General features: G+C 41.3%; 1 protein-coding gene across 3 annotated transcripts in view; it reads left to right on the forward strand.

The window, feature by feature from the left end:
- dip2ba (disco-interacting protein 2 homolog Ba) overlaps positions 1-19,763 on the forward strand; it is a 45,085-nt gene extending 25,322 nt beyond the window's left edge. For 2 of the 3 annotated variants that reach the window (XM_069527481.1, XM_069527482.1), the window contains exons 7-38: positions 92-211; positions 474-671; positions 1,193-1,284; positions 1,362-1,472; positions 2,118-2,241; positions 2,579-2,688; positions 2,997-3,099; positions 3,292-3,356; positions 3,435-3,528; positions 4,151-4,270; positions 4,420-4,534; positions 4,758-4,897; positions 5,016-5,152; positions 5,869-5,949; positions 6,041-6,168; positions 6,736-6,850; positions 7,093-7,294; positions 7,498-7,610; positions 10,407-10,487; positions 10,650-10,773; positions 10,907-11,028; positions 11,631-11,742; positions 12,208-12,317; positions 13,191-13,321; positions 13,419-13,587; positions 14,045-14,215; positions 14,480-14,541; positions 14,647-14,704; positions 14,830-14,904; positions 15,115-15,289; positions 16,076-16,199; positions 16,316-19,763. In XM_069527481.1, coding sequence (XP_069383582.1) covers positions 92-211; positions 474-671; positions 1,193-1,284; positions 1,362-1,472; positions 2,118-2,241; positions 2,579-2,688; positions 2,997-3,099; positions 3,292-3,356; positions 3,435-3,528; positions 4,151-4,270; positions 4,420-4,534; positions 4,758-4,897; positions 5,016-5,152; positions 5,869-5,949; positions 6,041-6,168; positions 6,736-6,850; positions 7,093-7,294; positions 7,498-7,610; positions 10,407-10,487; positions 10,650-10,773; positions 10,907-11,028; positions 11,631-11,742; positions 12,208-12,317; positions 13,191-13,321; positions 13,419-13,587; positions 14,045-14,215; positions 14,480-14,541; positions 14,647-14,704; positions 14,830-14,904; positions 15,115-15,289; positions 16,076-16,199; positions 16,316-16,568 — 3,935 coding nt within the window. In that variant the 3' untranslated portion in view covers positions 16,569-19,763. Of the gene's footprint in view, positions 1-91; positions 212-473; positions 672-1,192; positions 1,285-1,361; positions 1,473-2,117; positions 2,242-2,578; positions 2,689-2,996; positions 3,100-3,291; positions 3,357-3,434; positions 3,529-4,150; positions 4,271-4,419; positions 4,535-4,757; positions 4,898-5,015; positions 5,153-5,868; positions 5,950-6,040; positions 6,169-6,735; positions 6,851-7,092; positions 7,295-7,497; positions 7,611-8,209; positions 8,386-10,406; positions 10,488-10,649; positions 10,774-10,906; positions 11,029-11,630; positions 11,743-12,207; positions 12,318-13,190; positions 13,322-13,418; positions 13,588-14,044; positions 14,216-14,479; positions 14,542-14,646; positions 14,705-14,829; positions 14,905-15,114; positions 15,290-16,075; positions 16,200-16,315 lie in introns of those variants that run through there. The other variant, XM_069527483.1, reaches the window with a different exon arrangement.
- Positions 19,764-21,546: the final 1,783 nt, after the last annotated feature.

Below are 21,546 nucleotides of genomic sequence, written 5' to 3' on the forward strand. Positions count from 1 at the left end.
GATCTGTGTGAGATTAGACTTGCATGTGTTGTGCGTCTCTTAACTTGTTTACATATGTTTATGACGGTAGTTGTTCTTGGTGTTTGTCCAGGTGTGCCTGTCAATAGCAGGGTGTCCACTAAGATCCAGCAGCTGTTGAACACACTCAAACGGCCCAAAAGACCACCACTCAGTGAATTCTTCCTCGACGACTCTGAGGAAATTGTAGAAGGTGAGACACATAGTGTGTATATTTAATCAAGTTTCTCTCTTTTTATGGGATGGGGGGGCAGTCAGAAATAGTGTAAAGTGTACATTTTTTAATCATTAATATTAACACATATATCATGACGATAAACTTCAACTTAAATTTCTTGGTGTTATTTTTGTATCTTTGTACCAGATTCTTGTCACATGTCACTTATGTTGCTCACAGTGTTATTGCAGGTTTACACCCTTAATAATTATCTATCCGTGTCTCTTTTGATGACCAGTTCCTCAGCCGGATCCCAACACCCCGAAGCCAGAGGGACGTCAAATCATCCCGGTAAAGGGGGAGCCCCTTGGAGTGGTCAGTAACTGGCCTCCTGCCCTGCAGGCTGCTCTGGCCCGCTGGGGGGCCACCCAGGCCAAGAGTCCTGCCCTCACTGCTCTAGATATCACTGGCAAACCCCTCTACACACTCACATATGGTGAGTTCAATAACTTGCTCTGTGCAGTGTCCCCTCTATTCAGATTTGTCACTTTATTTGAGCACTATCTATACTTGGATCCCCTGTATGTACATATTTTTGTACAAATATTTCCTTTTCAATCATATTTTAACATTTTTATAGCTTCCATTTTATGATTTATCAAACACTTAACAAACTCAATTTGTGTGTTAGCTAATCAGGCATTTACAGGCTTGCTCAATAAAGATCTCTGAATAAGGATCACCTCAACTAATACTGATATTAAGGCAGACAGTAAACCGCAAAGGGTTTTTCAGATAGATGTTAACATGTACATATAAACATATCCACCAAATGTAAATGTGAGCGAGTTCAGCTGAATGAATATTATCGGCCTGAAAAGAACTACACCTACTGAACATTCCCTCCCTGTGTGGAGGTGGTTTGTTGAGTTCAACTCTCTTTGATCAGTTATGCAACACTTTATACGTGATAAACTACAAACAGGACTTTCAAAAACTCACTTTTCTCCTCTACAGGCAAACTATGGAGTCGCAGTCTGAAGCTGGCCTATACACTGCTGAATAAACTGGGCACCAAGACTGAACCTGTCTTACAACCCGGAGACCGGGTAAGAGTCAGTCAGTCACCACTCAATATGTAAAGTATAGAGGAACATATAGAAAAATAAGTGTTTCTGTCTCTCAGGTGGCGCTGGTGTATCCCAACAGTGACCCTGGCATGTTCTGGGTGGCTTTTTATGGCTGCCTTTTAGCTGAGGTCATCCCTGTGCCTATCGAGGTACCACTGTCACGACAGGTAAAGACATTACGATGAACCAGATGCAAATCAGACCATATATAGATATAGAATGATGCAGGTTAGGTCTAAGATTTATTCCTAGAATATGACAAAAGCCCATAGTGTTGCTGGCTACATCGGCTCTTACATTTTTATGAGAGTGTCAGTCTCTGTTATCTTGGATTGGACACTTAATGAAAGTTAAACCAGGTAAATTGTAACTAAACAACTATTTTTATAAAAGCACTAAGTCTGTTTGTCAGAGCTGTGTTGATTAATTGATTAGCTGATTGTCTAAATAATATTCAGCAACCCTTTTGAAAGATTTTCTGCATTTTGTTTTTTTTATTTTTTTTAATTCAGGGTTTATTTTGTTGCTAGGACAAAACAAGACATTTGAAGTCTGAATCTAAATTTGATAAATATTTTTTTTTATTTCTATATAGGAGATCTGTTAACTATTAATTAGTGGAACTACTAATTTGTGCATGTGACGTATGTATAATACCTCATTACTCACACATCCATATAGACCATTTGGATTCATTATATGACCGACATACTGTCAGTGAGGGAATATGCATGGTTTTTAATTGCCACGGTTTTGTTTACATGCGCCTCCCTGCGTGTCATAAGTCTCTTCACCTTTGTCGCTCTCCTCAGGATGCTGGCAGTCAGCAGATCGGCTTCCTGTTGGGCAGCTGTGGTGTTAGTCTGGCGCTGACCAGTGAGGTGTGTCTCAAAGGGCTGCCCAAGACACCAAACGGAGAGATCATCCAGTTCAAAGGTCAGTCAGCTTAAATGCACCATCGACAATGCCGCTGGCTCAGCAGGAGACATATCTGTCTCAGTCTCTGTGGGAGCCATTAGTTGGACTCATTAAAGGGAAAATACAGTGTGATGTCCCAGGGCAATTTAGAGGCACAGTGTGTGAGTGGGAGGCTTCGTAATCTCACTTGTTAGTTATTGGCTGTTTATCTTTGCCCTTGCAACCAGGAGGTAGCTGGGTGAACATTGTTGATTTAGTGTGGCTCAAATTTAGTCTACCTAAAGACGCTTTCTTTGTGTCAGCTCAAATGATTTTTTTTTAAGTTTCTTTGCGGTTTTGTGATCATGTTCACCAGGATGGCCAAGGATGAAATGGGTTGTGACAGACACCAAGTACCTGACTAAACCATCCAAAGACTGGCAGCCGCACATCCCCACTGCCAACACAGACACCGCCTACATAGAGGTACTCTTTAAAACATTCAATATTTAATTCATTTGATATTTCGTTTTCAGTTAGGATGAATTTGCTATATTACAGAATGATGTGGTTCCTATTTAAATAGATAATATGTAACAACTCTCATAACTCATTAAAATGTCTAAAAACACTGTTACATATTTTTTGACTCTTTTTGTACTTACATTATTCAAACTCGCTAATTTTATTTAAGGTAATGGGACGATTGAGGGACCCCTAGCAGCCACATATTTCTATGTATTACAGTAATATTAGGTTTAACCCCCCTTGTTTTTGTGTCTCCTCCACCAAAGTACAAAGCGAGTAAGGAGGGAACAGTGATGGGAGTCGCCGTATCCAAGATCTCCATGTTGACCCACTGTCAAGCTCTGACCCAGGCCTGTAACTACTGTGAAGGTCAGAGCTCAGCACTTTATCCAACATAATATCTCCTGCTGTATCTCGGTCCTACTCTCTTGTCTTTTCTCCTGCTCAGAGAATCAGTCAGAAACACATGACATGAAAACCTGTAAGAAGACTATGATTAGGATAATTCGGCTCTTGATTGTACATTTCTTTGCTGATGATTCTTTGTGTTTTCTGTCTTAGGGGAGACACTGGTCAACGTGTTGGACTGCAAGAAGGATATGGGCTTATGGCATGGCGTCTTAACGGTGAGACTGAATACAAGAGTTTGTATGGTTGTATTGTAAATCCAGACCAGCTGATCATCTGTTTATTTTTTATTGCAGAGTGTCATGAACAGAATCCACACCATCACAGTGCCATATGCTGTCATGAAAGCCTGTCCTATGTCCTGGGTGCAAAGGGTCCACATTCACAAAGGTTCAACATATATCCACTATTACTTTTATTGTATGCTTTGAATAATAGTTCACTCCATTAACATCAAACAAAATGCAGTAAATAGAAAAAGTTAAATGAAGTCAATATTTGGTCTGAAGATTTTTCCTTTTAAGTCTTTCTCTTACTCAGGAGGTTGCTTTTGCATCTTGGAGAACTTGGGTCTTCTTTACTAGACAATGCAGATGTATGAATTAGTTGGAGTAGACGATTAGATTTTACTCTGCCAGCTTTGTAGCACAAAGTCTGTGTAATGTCTGATTGAGCACATGTGGCAATATAAAGCAGGCAATTGTCTGGAGAATTCACAGTAACGTGGCATGTTGATGATATTACTGTCATGTGACTGTCTATGATCTCTCCGACTCATCAGTAAAAGCAAACGTTTGGAATGTAAAAATCAAATAAAAATTATATTATTGAAATTGAATACTATATAATAGGAGTAGGCACATAAATTGATGGTGAAGGACAATGTGAGGAAACAATTTAAAAGAAAGAAAAGGAGAAACAGTAGAACTCAAAATGTGTAGGAGATGAAACAATCTCTATGTACTGTATGTGTCTGTACCTTATGGAACGTGTCCTCTATACCCTTTCATAGCACGTGTGGCCTTGGTGAAGTGCCGTGACCTCCACTGGGCCATGATGGCCCACAAGGACCAGAGAGACACCAACTTGTCTTCTATACGTATGCTTATTGTGGCTGATGGAGCAAACCCATGTACGTCACTTCTCCTGCTCAGACACCATACCTATTGAATAAAAACACTACTATGGACAGTCATTTTATTTGAATGTAGATTTTGACTGTTTCTTCCCTGTTATGTGTTTCTTCCCTTCCTAATGTGTTCATTTACTGTTTGTTACCAGGGTCTGTGTCGTCATGTGATGCCTTCCTGAATGTGTTCCAGTCTCATGGTCTGAAACCTGAGGTTATTTGTCCATGTGCCACTTCTCCTGAGGCCTTAACTGTGGCCATACGCAGGTACGCTACATCTTATTTACAAATGTGCTCCTGGAACAAGCATGCTGATATTCTGGAATCCAAAACTAGTGTAGTTTTACCTGCAAACAACAAGAGTTACTCTGTACATTATATGGAACACAAGTCACTATAGTGTGTTAAAAGCAGGTAAAATGGGTAAAATTTGGATAGATCTACACTTTATAAAAATGACCTTACATACACTTTTCTGCCTTCTCTGCAGGCCTGGTGCACGAGGAGCTCCACTGCCAGCCAGAGCCATCCTGTCCATGGGCGGGCTGAGCCACGGCGTGATCAGGGTGAACACAGAGGACAAAAACTCTGCTCTCACTGTTCAGGATGTGGGCCACATTATGCCTGGAGGTAAGCAACTGCATTTGTTTTTATGTTGCACTACCTAAGTGCAGTAGCTGCCACATTTACTGTGCGCTATTACTTTTCATCAGAATGCAGGTTCCTAAGCATATTTTGTGTGTTTCAGCTCTGATGTGCATTGTGAAACCTGACGGACCGCCACAGCTTTGCAAGACAGATGAAATAGGAGAGATTGTGATTAACTCCCGGGCCGGAGGCACCATGTACTATGGCCTGCCTGGTGTCACCAAGAACACGTTTGAGGTCTGTCTAAGTTTCAATTCCATGTATCAGAGCTGTCTGTGTGACTCATTCAACATCTGTTCTTCACACACTGATCACAAGCTGCAATTTGCCTACGCACCCCCTGAGGCGGTTTTTTGGTACAATGGCAGGTTTTTATATGTATGTCTGTGATTTTATCACCGAGGCGTCACAGCTGTGTAAGATACAGTCATGAAATCTCACAGGTGTGTATTTGTGGTTGCTCAAAGCCACATTTCCTGTCTTGGGTGTTGGCCTTCATTTTGAGCTCAAACACATCCCACCTCAAAGTTATTTCACACTTGAGAATAAACTTCCTGCTAATCTGTCCATGTCTATGCTGCCACTTGTCAGATGTGAGTTGGAATCGGCACCACTTCCCTTCATCCATGCACAGAATGCTCTTGTTTAGAAAATGGATGGATGAGAAAGAAGCACTGATTCAAATGATCCACTAGGTGGAGCCAGATGTTGGCCATTGTATTTAGTCTCTCACATGAGCCTGTTCACACATCCTCACAATTATTCGCCCAAACCCATTAGTGTGTTTTCATTCTCTACATTTTTCTATCTTTATTTGGTTGTTACAACAAACATTTACCAGCAGTTATATTATATCACTGTTCTTTCAGTGCTTTTAAAATCTAATATCAGGGTGGATTTGAATATACTCTACACGTTTGAATCCAGTGTTTGATCTCAATGCTAATCTGCAGGTGATCCCTGTCAACCAAGCTGGAGCACCCATAGGAGAAATTCCCTTCAGTCGAACGGGTCTGCTGGGATTTGTAGGACCGGTAAGCATTCACCAAAATAATGAGTCAGAAAGGAGAATAACGTTGAAGAGATTTGTATTTCCTTGCTGACGTAAATCTGTGTGCTCCACAGGGAAGTCTGGTGTTTGTTGTGGGGAAGATTGAGGGGCTGCTGATGGTGAGCGGGCGACGTCACAACGCAGACGACCTGGTGGCCACCGCGCTCGCAGTGGAACCTGTCAAAACAGTTTACAGGGGGAGGTGAGACACTGGCTGCTCCCTGTGAAGTAGTGTGTGTCTGTGTGTGCAATTACACCTCATGAGAGTGTGCACATGGATGCACAGGTCACACTGAACATTCCAGCAATAAATGTAGCCATGATTATCTGTAGTATTTTATTGGTAAAGTAAAAAGAATAGCTCCAGAAAACTGAAAAAAATCCATTGATAGAATATCTGTCTTTGAATTAGTCCCCTCAATAAAAAACCATTGAAGGAATAAAAAAAACTAACTTCCTTATAAATTAACATAAGTAATACAGTTAAGAAGCTAATGAACTCACTTTAAATTACTTTAATTTTACAACCTATTTTTACTTAACAGTCCTTAGAAAATCCCTCTCTCCCTTTGTGCTGGATAAGTATTTGTTGGCCTTATCGTTTTTTATCATTATCATCATTTTACTGGTATGACTGTGAAAACTGTTTTTAATTGCATTCAAAAAAAGTCTAATTTGGTGAATAGTACAGAAATGTTGCTTTAGCACCATGCATCTTCTCTCTGTGTGTGAGTTTATAAAGTTTGTGATCGTGCTCACCCCCTTGCAGGATCGCCGTGTTCTCTGTGACAGTGTTTTATGATGAGAGGATCGTGATTGTGGCAGAGCAGAGGCCTGATGCCAGTGAGGAGGACAGCTTCCAGTGGATGAGTCGAGTACTGCAGGTAAATCACATCTCCCTCAAAGATATCACATCACATGTTTGTATATTCTATGATATTAGGGTATAATCACTGTAATCATGTCATCACTCATACACCAATAAATACCCTTTCTCCTTTTTATGGCCTAAGTTATGTTTGAAAATCCTAATGGATGAAATAAAAGGAGCTTGTTCCTGGTGAAGTTCACAAACACCCAACATAATGTAACATGAGACATGATATGATGCATATTCCCTTCACAGGCTATCGACAGCATTCACCAGGTCGGCCTGTACTGCCTCGCTCTGGTTCCAGCCAACACCCTCCCCAAAACGCCGCTTGGAGGCATCCACATCTGTGAAACCAAGCAAAGCTTTTTGGAGGGAAACCTGCACCCGTGTAACATCCTCATGTGCCCACACACCTGTGTTACAAATCTGCCCAAACCACGGCAGAAACAGCCAGGTAGGCCGCCTCAGACTATATCTACTAGTGCTCACTATAAACACAGCAACTAGGAGATAAGAGATTTTCATGTCGTTTGACTTGTTGTTTAATTACATCCAGTCATCATTTTGACAGTTAATCCATCAAATCCTGGTTGGTTTTGCTTCTATTTAGCTTCTATTATTTCAGAATGTAACCCTGATTGTTTCTGGTTTGTGCAGTGGATGTGGGTCCAGCTTCTATGCTGGTTGGCAACCTGGTGGCAGGGAAACGGATCGCTCAGGCTACAGGCAGAGAGCTGGGTGTGGTGGAGGACCAGGATCTGATCCGAAAGGTACTGAACCCCAACCAGCACACTGACACGAGAACAATGATCAGAGTCTTAGCTCTTAGTAAAGGAAGTAGCATGTTTCAGCATAATGTCAGGAACATGGACCAACAGCTCAAGACTTTAAATTGTTAATATCTAAAATGATGTACGATTATGACTCAACATTAACATGTGGACAGTGAGACAAAATGTATATGAACTTTATAGTGTTTTGCTTTTACACATGTTACACACCACATGAGTGCAAAGATTTGATAACAGAAAATTATTATATGTAACTCTTTTGGCAAATATGTGATGCTCAACTTGTCAGATTTTGTCTTTATTCCAAACACTATATATTTGTTGGTCTGACAAAACAAGACAGTTAATGGCATCACCATTTTAAATCACTGCGATTTAAAAATGTTTTATTGCCCAAAGAATTAATTAGAAAATAAACCAAAATAATCAGAAACCTCATGAATTATGAAAATGATAATTACTTTCAGGTCCTCGCTGACATAAACCTGTTTTGGGCTAATGTTTAGAATGGAAATACTGATCTGTCTTCTCCTAAATCTCTGTTGTTCTGCCTTTACTTCACTTGGGTTGGGCTTTAGCTCAGTATGTGGCCCACCATGATGGTAAGGCTCTAGTCTGCGAACCCCCCCACACCCTTGTCTTTGCTTCCGCTGCTTTTGTCAGTCAGATGTGCTTCTGCAGCTGTGACAGCACTGACGGCCACCAGCTACAGTTTTGATCCCATGCAGAGAGACCACTGTCCAGGCAGACTCCCGGCTTAGCCAGCAGGGGTCCACACACCTAAATAAAAAAAAAATTATGAAAAAAAATAAAGAAAATGACATTCTCCGTTTTTAAATGTGTCACAAAAGGCTCTCTCTCTCTGCCATCACCTTTTAAAGTGGGAGTTGGAGAGTAGACGACCAGCTCTGTCAAACCAAAGGCTCAACAGTAAATTTATTGAAATCTGGAGTTTAGATTTATTTTGCTATAAGGAGTTAATGCAGACTTTTACTAAACAATTATAAAACTCAATGAAAAGCATGTAATTCTATGCTGTATAGTGATTCATTAGGCTAGTATCTTAAGTATTAATTTGGAACATTTTTGTGTGCACCTCTGCTCGCTGTGTTCACTGTGATGTTCCCGCGTGTAGCATGGCTTGTTGAGTGGTCGGGGCAGCCAGTCTGCATGATGTGTCTCCTGATTCGTTGTCGACCAGAGCACGGCCTATCTGACTGAGACCCCCTTCAGACCTGGTATTAGCCTCCGTTGTGTGATCCAATCACAAGTGGTCAGCTCTAAGAACAGATCTGAACGCACCCAAACGGGTCCTAAATGTTTCCTGAGATCGATCATTTCATTCAGAGGTGGTCTGCGATCCCTGTGGCCACATTCTTTTCGCTTTATGAGTATAAATGTGCCCTGGGTCCCATATGAAGCACTGTCTACTCGGCTGGTGTCCTCTGACCCGCTGTAGTTTCACAAGTGACCGTACATTGATTTGTTTGTAGCATCAACACAGTATCAACACTGACTTCCACATAATGGTTGTTTTAAGTTGGTAAAATCTTTCTTCACTGCACAGCTACACAAGATAAATGTACCCCCTCCTTTCTCTCCACTTCTCTTTCACTCGCTCTTACTGACACACACATACAGCAACACGCACAAACACAGTAACATCAGGCACATCTGTAAAAACTGACTGGGTAAAAACAACATAATTCGGTCTTTGCGAACACAAACTATGTATTTGCTTATTCGCATGTAGAGCGGGGTGAAATCCAATCACGGTCACAGGTGACACATTCAGGACTTGTTTTAATTCCAGGTGTGAACAGACAAACTTAGTGCTGACCACTTGTGATCAACTCTCTCTAGACGGATGTTAATATCAGGTCTGAACAGGGCCTGTGAGAGTGGATGGCAGAAAGTATAACTCCAGCCAGTGATTTTGATATGGCCAACATTGTGTCTCTGCTGTAAATGATTTGTTTGTATGAGAAACATGGTGTTGACTGTCTTTTCTTATGTGCTCCCTAATGCCCACATCCCCTCTGACTTTTAAAGGACTTTGCTTTTATTCGTCGTGTCCTGTTCTGTCCTTTGCACTGAATACTTCCTTATTTTATTAACACCCCTAATCGAGATATGTGTTATCGCTACTATGTATTAAATAGTCATAATAGTAAGAGCATTGTTCCATTGAAGCCACTTAAATGAAGGAATAGGAACACTTAGGCGTTAACGTGTTGTGGAAACTGTTTCAAAGCTTTTTGATGTGTCATGACCCTTTGGTTTGAAAGGCCCTTAGCTTGTTAGTTTTTGACAGTGGGTCCAATTTGCCTCCTATCAGCTGCAGATGGTCCCAGCATGACCTTACACTTGGCAAAAAATATTCTCTGGATACTCCCATTCTCCTGTTGTGTGCTTGTGTGTCTCTGTGTGAGGTCGAAGGCGTCACAGTTGACTGAATCTTTGGTGCCCTTTAAAATGTTCTTTCCTGTTCTTCACATTGTTTGTTTGAAGGCAATAAATAAATATATATATATATATTTATATATATATATGTTGCTGAGAGGACGTTGATACCTTTCATGTGTTTCTATATTGACATTGTTATGCCTCGGCACCGACGACAGCCAGTGGCCAGAGGCATTATTTTTTTGTGTTATTATTTGCCATTGATGCACCTTTGTGGGATTTTAAATGTGCAATACATATATTTGTTCAGTTCATCCCTGATGTTAATGTGCTGACAAATATAACACATTCCTCTCTGTGCTTTTTCAGCACCAGTTCTTGTCTGAAGCTCTGCAGTGGAGAGCCCAGACTGACCCAGACCACGTCCTGTATGTGCTGCTTAATGCCAAGGTAGATTAAACACACACACACACACACACACACACACACACACACACACACACAGACACACACATATACATATCTTTTACCTTGGAAATGGTGCCATGGCACTTATGGTAATCCATTTTGTATGTTGTACATTCAGCTGAACTTCCTCTGTTTTTGCTCTAGGGGGTGGCAGTGTGCACAGCCACTTGTGCTCAGCTCCACAAGCGAGCAGAAAAAATCACAGCCACCTTAATGGAGAGAGGAGGCCTCAACACAGGAGACAACGTGGTGCTGCTGTATCCCCCAGGTGAACAAATGCATACACTCACCACTTATCTGTGTAGACAGCCATCTTCCTTATTTTTCCATTCATGATACAGTGAAGACGCACAGCAGTTATTTGAGATCATGAGTTTCCTCTCCATGTCTTAATTCTACAGGTATTGACCTGATCGCTGCCTTCTATGGCTGTCTCTATGCGGGGGTCATCCCTGTGACAGTGAGGCCGCCTCACCCACAGAATCTGGCTGCTACTCTTCCCACTGTCCGCATGATCATCGACGTGAGTACACTATCTGGACTGAGATGTGAACATCAAGTATTTAATAATCAGAATTTTCTATTGCAAAGAATTACAAGGACATACTAGAATAATTAGTGGCAATTCATTGAGGTACAGCAAGTCATACTACGTTTATTCCATCTTAGACAGCCATTAAAAGGATCATTGCACAAAAAGAACAAAGCAAACAAATATTTATTCTAGATATGTTAAATATAATAATAACTATATTATTTAAGTAGAACATGAACAAAACTTAAATGGATATTTGTATTGCTTTCAAATATCAAAACAGGTATCCTATACCTCAAAAGGGAAATGAACCTTACTTTTTCTTTTTATACACTCCACCGTCTTGTTATTAATATTGAAGTGCCCTTAAGCAAGAAGCTGACTCCGACGTCAACTCAGTGAAGACTTTCTGCTGTTGACCCCATCAGTGATTTCCATGGGGGGAAGCCAATAAAATTGAATCATACCTCAGGGATCAATAAAGTATAACAATAATTAATTGCCTTTTTTGCCATTTGTATCTCAAATGAAGAATGTTTTTTTTGTTTAAACAAAATGTGTGTGTGTGTGTGTGTGTGTGTGTGTTACAGGTGAGCAAAGCAGCCTGCATCCTCACCACTCAGCCTCTCATGAGGATCCTCAGGTCCAGGGAGGCGGCTGCCAGCGTCAACATCAAGACGTGGCCAACCATCATTGATACAGGTTCCAGGCTCAAACCAATTGTTATAAGCATGGTGTTGTGTATTTTACTGGCTTTACTACACATCTCTGGATGCACAGTGATTTAGCACAAAAAATGTGAGACTGAAAAAATATTCTCTATATTCTCCTTTTGGCCACAAGGTGTCCTGTTTGCTTTGGGATTCACTTTGTCAAGGGAACTTCATGTAGAGGCTTCTCTATATTTTCTGAAATATGTTTAGTAAACAAGCAGTTATTGCTCAGAATAATTGTGCATTTCCTGGAGGTTGCACGCTAACAGCCTGTATAGATCATGTGTTGCAGTAAAATGTCACATTAACATGGGAAATTATAACCTCCTCCCACTCAACAAAAAACAGTTTTTAGCACATAGTCAACAGGAACACTAACTGCAAAACTGTGCAAATGTGTAATTTATTTTGTCTCATAATGAAATTACAAAAATCTGCTTCTTTCTCCTCCCAGATGATCTCCCCAGGAAGCGGCCTCCACACTTCTATAAACCCCCCACAGCGGAGATGCTGGCCTACCTGGACTTCAGTGTGTCCACCACAGGCATGCTGACTGGAGTCAAAGTAAATTACACTCACAAATTGTTGTAATCATACAAAACACGGTGTAAATCAGTCTAGCCCGATGGATCTTAAACCATATTCTCACGTTAAATCGCTTAAAGGTGAACGTTGTTCTTCGATCGCCTTAAATCTGAGTGTGTTATGCGTTATTATACTTTTTTGCAAATTGCACATGTGTGATGGGAGAATTTGAAGCCTCCAGCTCACATAGACTGTGAATTAACTTTTGAGGAACATGTGGTGTTGAGTAGAAACTTTTAAGATGAAGTATGATTCCATATTCACATATTTTGATTTTTCAATGAGTGAGGAGTAGATGTAATTTCAAGACTGTTTGATGTGGTAACTGACTTTAAAATATGTTCAAAACATTTTGCAGACAAATAGATTTTTAGGTTAAAATTCATGAAGTGAATCTACCTCATGTGACCTCACCCTCCACAATCCTCCTATATTTGGTGCATCTCTGGTCCGCGTCAGTATCGCTGCCTATTCAGCTACTCCACCACCCCGGCATCCACCTGTAGGCTCTGACAGGTGGTTCAACATATTTGCTCATCACTCCCCGTTATATCTATGTAATCATATCTGGGGGAGCCATGTAGTCGGAGTCTAGACGCCTAAGTTGTCTTAGAGAAATGTGTCAGCATCACTGGAGGCAGTAAAAACTCCTAATGCTATCAGAAATACAGTTGTAGGCCAGCTGATGTTGGACACATCATTTATCAATACTATAATTTAGCAGGTTGAATGGATACAGAAAAATACTTATCAGGACATGAATAATAACTTAAAATAGTGAAATAGTAGCAACTGTATTTGCATATAGTAGAATGGTATTCTTTTAAAGAGTGTATATCCATGTCTCATCAGATGTCTCATGCTGCAGTCAGTACTCTGTGCCGCTCCATTAAGCTGCAGTGTGAGCTCTACTCCTCACGACAAATAGCCATCTGCCTGGACCCATACTGCGGCCTGGGCTTCGTCCTGTGGTGCCTCTCCAGGTAAAAGACACACACACATAGAATGAATATCGTATTCAATGTGGCTGTAACCTGTGTATGTGGCGGAGCTGCTATTGTTAATATGTTTTTGCTCCAGTATTTACTCAGGTCACCAGTCCATCCTTATCCCTCCCCTGGAGCTGGAGAGCTCCCTGCCTCTGTGGCTGAGCACGCTCAGTCAGTACAAGATCAGAGACACCTTCTGCTCCTACTCTGTCATGGAGCTGTGCACCAAAGGCCTCGGCACCCAGACAGAGATGCTGAAGGTCAGAGTCACACACACAAACACTGGTACTGGTGTTCCCCTTTAATGTTAACTCACACGAATCAGCTGCTAAGGTGAATAATAAACTCTTGTCTAATCATTTTTAAAAAAAAAATTTCAAATATGTAACAGCGACTCAAAAATGAGTCGGTAATCACTCAAATGACAACAAATAAAGAACTACTCAAGTAACCTTGTACATTTCAGTGCTTGGAGGGGTTTTAATTCATTCTGAGGCGGAATATGTACTTTTGAAAAGGACTAAGTGTTAACAGCCAATAGAAGTTTATACGTAACTCTAATTAATCTGTTTCTTATGATTCTATGCATCTTAATATCTTTGCTTATTCTGTTGACACCCTTTGGATAGAAATGTTCACTAATGCAGAGAGTGCATGTTTGTGTCACAGTCCAGCTTCACGTAAATGGTAAAAGAGTGAATAACCCCATGTCTCCAGGCGCGGGGTCTGAATCTGTCGTGCGTGCGGAGCTGCGTGGTGATAGCGGAGGAGCGGCCCCGTCTCACTCTCACTCAGTCCTTCTCCAAGCTTTTCAAAGACCTTGGCCTGTCGTCGCGCGCCGTCAGCACAGCTTTCGGCTCCAGGGTCAACTTGGCCATCTGCCTACAGGTTGGTTTCATACAGAAACACAGAGTTTATTGTTTTGTGACTTCACACCCCATAGGTTTCCTAATTCAGATCATTGTTTGGTTCTATTTATTGTGTTTTGTTTTGTTGAACTTTTGACTGTTTTACCGTTCGCATGTTTGTAATTGATATTATGCAAAACAATTTACTTAAATCCTGTTTGCACAAAATATTTTTCTATTCCAACCTTTTCTCTTGCTGAAAAAGTTTCGGTACAATTTTTTAAATGTTTATTTGTTTCGTCAGGGCACTGCGGGACCAGACCCCTCCACCGTCTATGTTGACATGAAGTCTCTGCGTCACGACAGGTAAGACTGGAGACTCGGGTCATCAGTACAAGCCGACAAACATCACATGTTGTGAAATAATGAAAACAAACAGAATGAATACACAGGCCATCTTTTGTCTCTCAGGGTGAGACTGGTGGAGCGAGGAGCGCCACAGAGTCTTCCACTCATGGAGTCCGGCACTGTAAGTATTGATTATTGACCAGTGAAACTCATTTGTGCGATGGTCGCACTGGCCACAGACCCAGAGAGGTAATAGAAGTGGTTGTATTAACCCTAAATCTAAAGCTTCCTCTTATGTTCTGTAAGATCCTACCGGGAGTGAGGGTCATCATCGTCAACCCAGAGACCAGAGGCCCGCTGGGAGATTCACATCTTGGAGAGGTGAGAGGGCAGAGGGGATAATGGGATAATTATCTAAATGTTTCCTCTGTGTGATATCCTCTTAAGATTCTGCAGCAAAAGTGACCATGAGTAGTTCGGTGGTTTCAATCTAATCGATTCATTTGACTTGCTCTTTTTTCTATTAGTTGAATTGATTTGCTCACATTTTATCAAACACAGAAATACTCCAGCCTCTCTGCTTCTTTTTAGATCTGGGTGAACAGTCCTCATAGCGCCAGTGGCTACTACACCATCTACGGGGAGGAGAGCCTGCAGGCCGACCATTTCAACACCAGGCTTAGCTTTGGGGAGCCCCAGACTCTGTGGGCCAGGACGGGCTACCTGGGCTTCATCAAGAGGACGGAGCTGCTGGATGCAAGTGGAGGTGAGAGAAGGAAATCTGAGAAATGTTTCTCCCTCAATTTTGCCAATTATGAATTTCTGGTTTCAGCCAATCCAGTGAAGTAATATCACTAAAGAAACATCATCACATTGATGTAAACATGGACTGCAGTTACATAGAGCTTTTAAATAACCACTCAAATAACTTCACATTACAGTTCACACTCATTTACATACTCACACACACACACACACACACACACACACACACACACACACACACACAGCACTGATATACAGCATCTAGCACTAGTCTATTACTCACACATCACATTCACACACTGACGGAGCAGCCATCAGGGGCAGTTTAGGGTTCAGTGTCCAAGGACACTTCAACATTTGGACCGGTGGAGTCGGGAGTCAAACCATTGACCCTCAGCAGCTTTGCTATTTGATTTGCAACAATATTTACAGAGGCAAAATATAATCATGAATATTAAAGCCATACAGACGAGGGTGTTAATAATATGGCAAACCTACGCTCGTCTGGCCCGTGTTAAAAGACCGTGGATACAGACTGTCTCTGCCTGTAGTTTGTGAGCTAAGGTAGCGTTTAAGGTTATTCTCGACTCAGCTACTTTACTTCATCTTGAATTATGGGTAAGTTTAAGTAATTCTTGGACACTGAGATTCCTTCATATCTTAAATTTCATTCATTATGGTCTTAAAAACAAAAAAATGGAATTTGTTGAAATCTGCAGAAACCCTGCAGTATATATTGTCATATCAACTGTGAGTAATGAAATCCTTTTTTCCTTTTCTGCATCAGATCGTCATGATGCCTTGTTCGTGGTGGGGTCTCTTGATGAAACGTTGGAGTTAAGGGGGTTGCGTTATCACCCCATCGACATTGAGACGTCTGTGTCCCGAGCCCACCGCAGCATCGCAGAGAGGTGAGGTTCAATCTATTTTTTAAAGTTGCCTTTACACACTTGATATCTACTGAAAAAGACTAGCACTAGACGGAAACTAAATTCAATCAGTGCCTGACACTCTTCCCGCTCCTCAGTGCTGTGTTTACATGGACCAACTTGCTGGTTGTGGTAGCGGAGCTGAGCGGCTCGGAGCAGGAGGCCTTGGACCTGGTGCCCCTCGTCACCAACGTGGTGCTGGAGGAGCACCACCTCATTGTTGGGGTGGTGGTCATCGTGGACCCCGGGGTGATCCCCATCAACTCCAGAGGAGAGAAGCAGAGGATGCACCTGCGAGACTCGTTCTTGGCCGACCAACTGGACCCCATCTATGTGGCCTACAACATGTGAACACCTTTCTTCAACTGATGCAGAAAACTGAGCCAAGCTCCGAGGACAGACGGGAGGGAGAAAGAACCGGGGTGTGTTCAGTAGCAGCCTGGATGTAAAACCTCAGACGCACGTTCAAAACACCAAACAATGTGGGAATGAGAGCACAGTACCAGCAGTGTAATGAGATCGTGCTTCCCTCTCTGAAACTGTTCCTTCTTTGCTTCTACCTGCTCGATGGCTGCAGTCCAGGTTCACTGAGATTCTTTCTCCTCTTAAAGAGTTGATCTTCATCCTCTCTGTGCATCCCACTCCTCCCTTATCGCTCAAATTCACGTTTTTTATAAGACATTTTTAATTAACTTACTTTCATCAAAGAAAGAAATGTTACCCCCCTTCCATTCCTTGGTTTTTAACCTGAAGCATTCATCCCTGTGTGTTTTCATTTTTTAACCCCTCCTGCGTTCTTAAGGGCAGGATGGTGGAACTGGAACTGCTGAGAGGAGCTGGAACTTTCCCCTCTTGCACTTTGAAGTCCTTGCACCTCTGAGTCCACTTCCTGTCTCACTCACCTGCCTAAAGAGGACACCCCCCCCCCCCCCCCCCGCTACAAGAGCAAATCCACATCAGTATTAACAAGTGCCACCAGCGAGTGCAGCCCACATGTTACCTTCCTACAACCAGGAGCACAGTGGCTCTCACCTCTCATCACATACCTGTGTTCGTCAGCGTTCACACAAAATGTTCAAAAACACACACTTGAATCATTTTGTTGTGCGGGAAAAGAAATTGTCTCTTCATAAACACACAAATCAGAACAGTGAGGATGAAACTGATTTTTCAGTGTCAGTAGGAGTTGATCCATTAGATAGTTCTTATGGTTGTGATAGTACTAAAGGAGAAGAATTAAGAAATCTCATTGCATTGCTGGTGTTTAGGTGGAAGTTAATCAGTGTCTGCATGCAGGCCAAAAAACAAACAAACAGACGAGCTCAGCAGTCACAGAGCAGTAGATCAGATGGTTTAGTAGCCTCATGTTTTAGCATCACGTGACGCAAAGCTGAAAAAGAAATAAAAACCCAGATCTTTGAAACACCTTGAAGGTCTTTTAAAAACACCTACACAAGTCATTGACCTTCACAGGTGATTTCCTGTCCTCTCAAAGACTCTTCAGAACACCTGAATGAGTAAATGCATTGTCTGTTCCTCACTGAAGAACATTTTTAACCCTCTTCCCAAGCTGCAGTTTATCAGTTTAACTGATAGTAAAGTCTTGTTTCACATATCGTACAAATTGAACACGGACATGCGTCATTTCTCCATCTGTGTGTGGGGTTAGTTAGCTTGTTTTGATAATTAACCATCTTCTAGTTTGAACTGAAGTGATCTGTTAGCTTTGAGTCTGTCAAAGCAAACAGCATTTTTGTCGATGAATTAAATGTGGATCATCAGAAGGCAAGTCAGTGCCTTTTCTTTACTGCACCATTGTGACATTCACAAAATCAACATATAGAATAAGATCTGGAGAATGAGGACGTACCTCTGCCTTACTACACCTGTGGAATCCAGTACTTCTTACATTTAATCTCACATATCTGGCTGTAATGTTGGAACTTCTCCACCGTTGTTCACATCCTGAATCAAATTCTAGATATTACTCAAAACTCTCATATTGTTTGTTTGGTTTTTTTGTAGAGGAGGGCTTGAGGGGGGTGTCTTGTTCTTTTTTTTTAATTTTGGCTCATGCCCTTTTCATTTCATCATTTAAACCAATTCTCTCTGAATGTCTGCAACACAAAAATATAAGGCAAATTAAAAATGAACAGCAATCAGTAAGCAACTCATGATTTAAATGGCAGAATCCTCCTTAAAGAAGGAAGGCCATGATAAATGAGGGTAATAAGGATGTTGTCTGTATACTGTATCTTAGAGGTCAAATACTGTATTACTGGTGTTAATGTGTACATGGAAATGAACTTTGTAGATCGGAACAAAAAACTTGACTGATCTTTCATACTTGACTGCATTTTTAATTTAACTGTATCACATTGCAAAAGAGAAAAAAACAGTTTCCGATTATTTTGGCAGGAACAATGTGCACTTTCCCAATATCATTTTGTGCGTTTGCTTATGTTTGTGTGTATGTGTGTACAAGAAGGAATGTGTGTGTCCAGTTAAACATTGATATTTAGCTTTTCTGGTGCAACAATGTTTGTCTTTTGTAAGAAAATGATGCCAGAATATTAAACCTTTTTTTTTTCTTCTTTTTTTTATGTCGCCTCCACTGTATTTTTTTTTTTTTTAGTTCTTTTCATCCATAATTGGAATTTTAATATATTTTGTAGGGGTTTCATCATTATTTCCTGATGTAATCTTTTGTTTAAAACTGCACAACTTGTGCAAACAGCTGGTTTGGTTTTCGAAGCAGCTTGGCACCGTACAGCACATCTGTAAACCACTTTTCATTCAGTGACGGACACTGACGACGTGTATGCAAACCAGTATCTGGGACACGTTATATTCATGAATAACAAACTGAAGCTTCTGAGCTACTGTGTGACAATTGCTTTGTTGCTACTGTTTCACTCCGACGAGTTTTAATAAAGTTTTATAATTTCATTTCGCCCTTCAAGCCTTTTCAATAGACATTGGTGCTATTCAACACGGGAAAGTTTGACAGACTTTTTTCCTCCAATGTCATGACAAACAAGGTTTCTTCCTGGATGCCCTTTTTGTGTGAAAAATAAGTCGTTCTTTTCTTCATGCCAACATCTTCTCACTCACCACTCAGTTCTGAAACTTTTATCATCACCATTTTTCATCAGCTCTGAGATCTGATGAAAAATCTCAACGGGCAACTGCACGAGGACAATGCAAGTCGACGTTTTCCATTTGGATTTTTCAGTTTTCCAGTTTTCATGTAGTGAGGAATGGCGTTCGTTTCAAACCTCTGACGTTGTTTCTAAGCACAAAAATGTAAAATGTACATGTGAGGTAATGAGATTAGGATCTTTCACACAAAAGTCACAAAAACTCAAGGGCCCACAATGTATACCTCAACGACTGTCTTGTTCACTATGCATCGTCGAGCTGCAGCAAAGACATTCTGAACTAGTCAATGGTGCGATAACTTGTAACATGTCTTACTTGACAAAAACACTGTCACACTGTCATTGGATGTGTTTCATGTCAAATAAAAAAAGATGCTTTGTCAGAGTTTCAGGTTTTTTTTCTTCTTCGTCTCTGGAAGCTTCAGGCATCAGCTGCTGCAGCATGAAAAAAAGCTTCTTCCCTCCTCCAGGTGTCAGTCTATTTTCTTTTTCTGACAAAAACTGCAATATGCTGCTTAATGACGTGTCTCAGCTCAGTTCCTGTCAGGAGTGACCACAGCTTCCTGTCATTTTGAATCATTCACACCACTTTCACTCGAACCGCTGACTTGTTTTTTTTTAAGAAATAATGGAAATCAGTTTTCATTAGAATGACAGTGGAGCACAGACCTCTGCTACAGTCCCCTCATGAAATCAAATCACTGGACACAGATTTTTGTCTGGATCTGCACACACTCATAGATATTCGGTATTCAGGGTAGTTTATCATAAGTCCATTTGTCTGCATGTGAAGGAAACCGTCTCTTGTTCAGCAGAGATGTGTGATGATGACAGACAGGATTTAACAGAGCAGTGTCGGCGTAGCTCTGCGCAGAGCTGAGATCAGTCTGGTGTTCGGTCTGTGTGCAGGAGACGTTAATGCTGTCTGACTTGTCTTCAGCCAACCTGCAAACCTGCTGGTTCATGTTTACACCCTGGACTTGCGAGGAAGTCCACAATGTTCCCCATGGCTCGACACTCCGACCACATAAAACCTCCCCGCGTCCTGGCTGAAGCCCTGCAGAGGGCCTCCCCATGAGATTGGGATGAAACCTGCACCTGCTTTGAGTTTATATACACAAATGATCACATTCGTGGAGAAGAATCAGCACCTGACAACCATCGGCTGCTCCGCTCTCCAGAACAGATCCTGTCTTCATTGATGTTCCTGTTGTACCAGGTGATCACGTTACATTTCCTCCGGTCGATGAGCTCCACCTCAGCTTCCTGCAGTCTGCTCACCCAAGAGAAGAGCTTTTAAATGGTCACTAATAACCTGCGAGTGTCCAATGAGACATATAATACATGTTGTTAATGAATGTCAAGGCAGAGTCCAGGCCCACTCTGAGGTCAGGGTTGGAGGAGGGATTAATCTTTCTGTGCAAGGGGAGGAGTTAAGAAAGGGAGGATATTTAAGGTCTGGGTGTGTCCAGGGAACGCCCTCTGTTTGAGACCAGTGAGAAGTTGTGTCTGACTTTTTATTATGTCCATAACTCAATTTTTATTTTTGATGTGTAATAGTTTCTAAAAGCCCTTAAAGGGATGGTTCACCCAAAAATGAAAATTCCCTCATCCACTTTATGGACTCAAACACTTCACCCACCCCTCCATCATAGTGGTGAGTAGATAATGAATTTTCATTTTTGGGAGTGGAAACAAATCCTTGATTTGCTGCAAACTGCACCAAAGTTTAATTAGTTCCTTCCTGACCCATAGCACATCCTTCCAGCAGGTTTCCAGGTTTCTCTTAACTTGTCACCACTGTTCCAAAAGCAAAGATTAAAAAGTATAAATACACACACACACACACACACACACACATATATGTGTATATGTGTGTGTGTGTGTATTTATATACATCACATACATACACACACACACACACACATATATATATATATATATATATATATATATATATATATACATCATACGTATACATACATATACACACACACATATATATGTGTGTGTGTGTATATGTATGTGATGTATATATATATATATATATATATACACTCACACACACATATACCGTATATAGACACAAGTACACACATCAGGTCTTTCCATATAAGTTTTAAAAGTGGAGAGAGTGACTCATCGGGCAGGTCACTCCTGAGCTGAGG

The sequence above is a fragment of the Paralichthys olivaceus genome, chromosome 6, assembly GCF_024713975.1.
Source record: "Paralichthys olivaceus isolate ysfri-2021 chromosome 6, ASM2471397v2, whole genome shotgun sequence".
Taxonomy (NCBI): Eukaryota; Metazoa; Chordata; class Actinopteri; order Pleuronectiformes; family Paralichthyidae; genus Paralichthys; species Paralichthys olivaceus.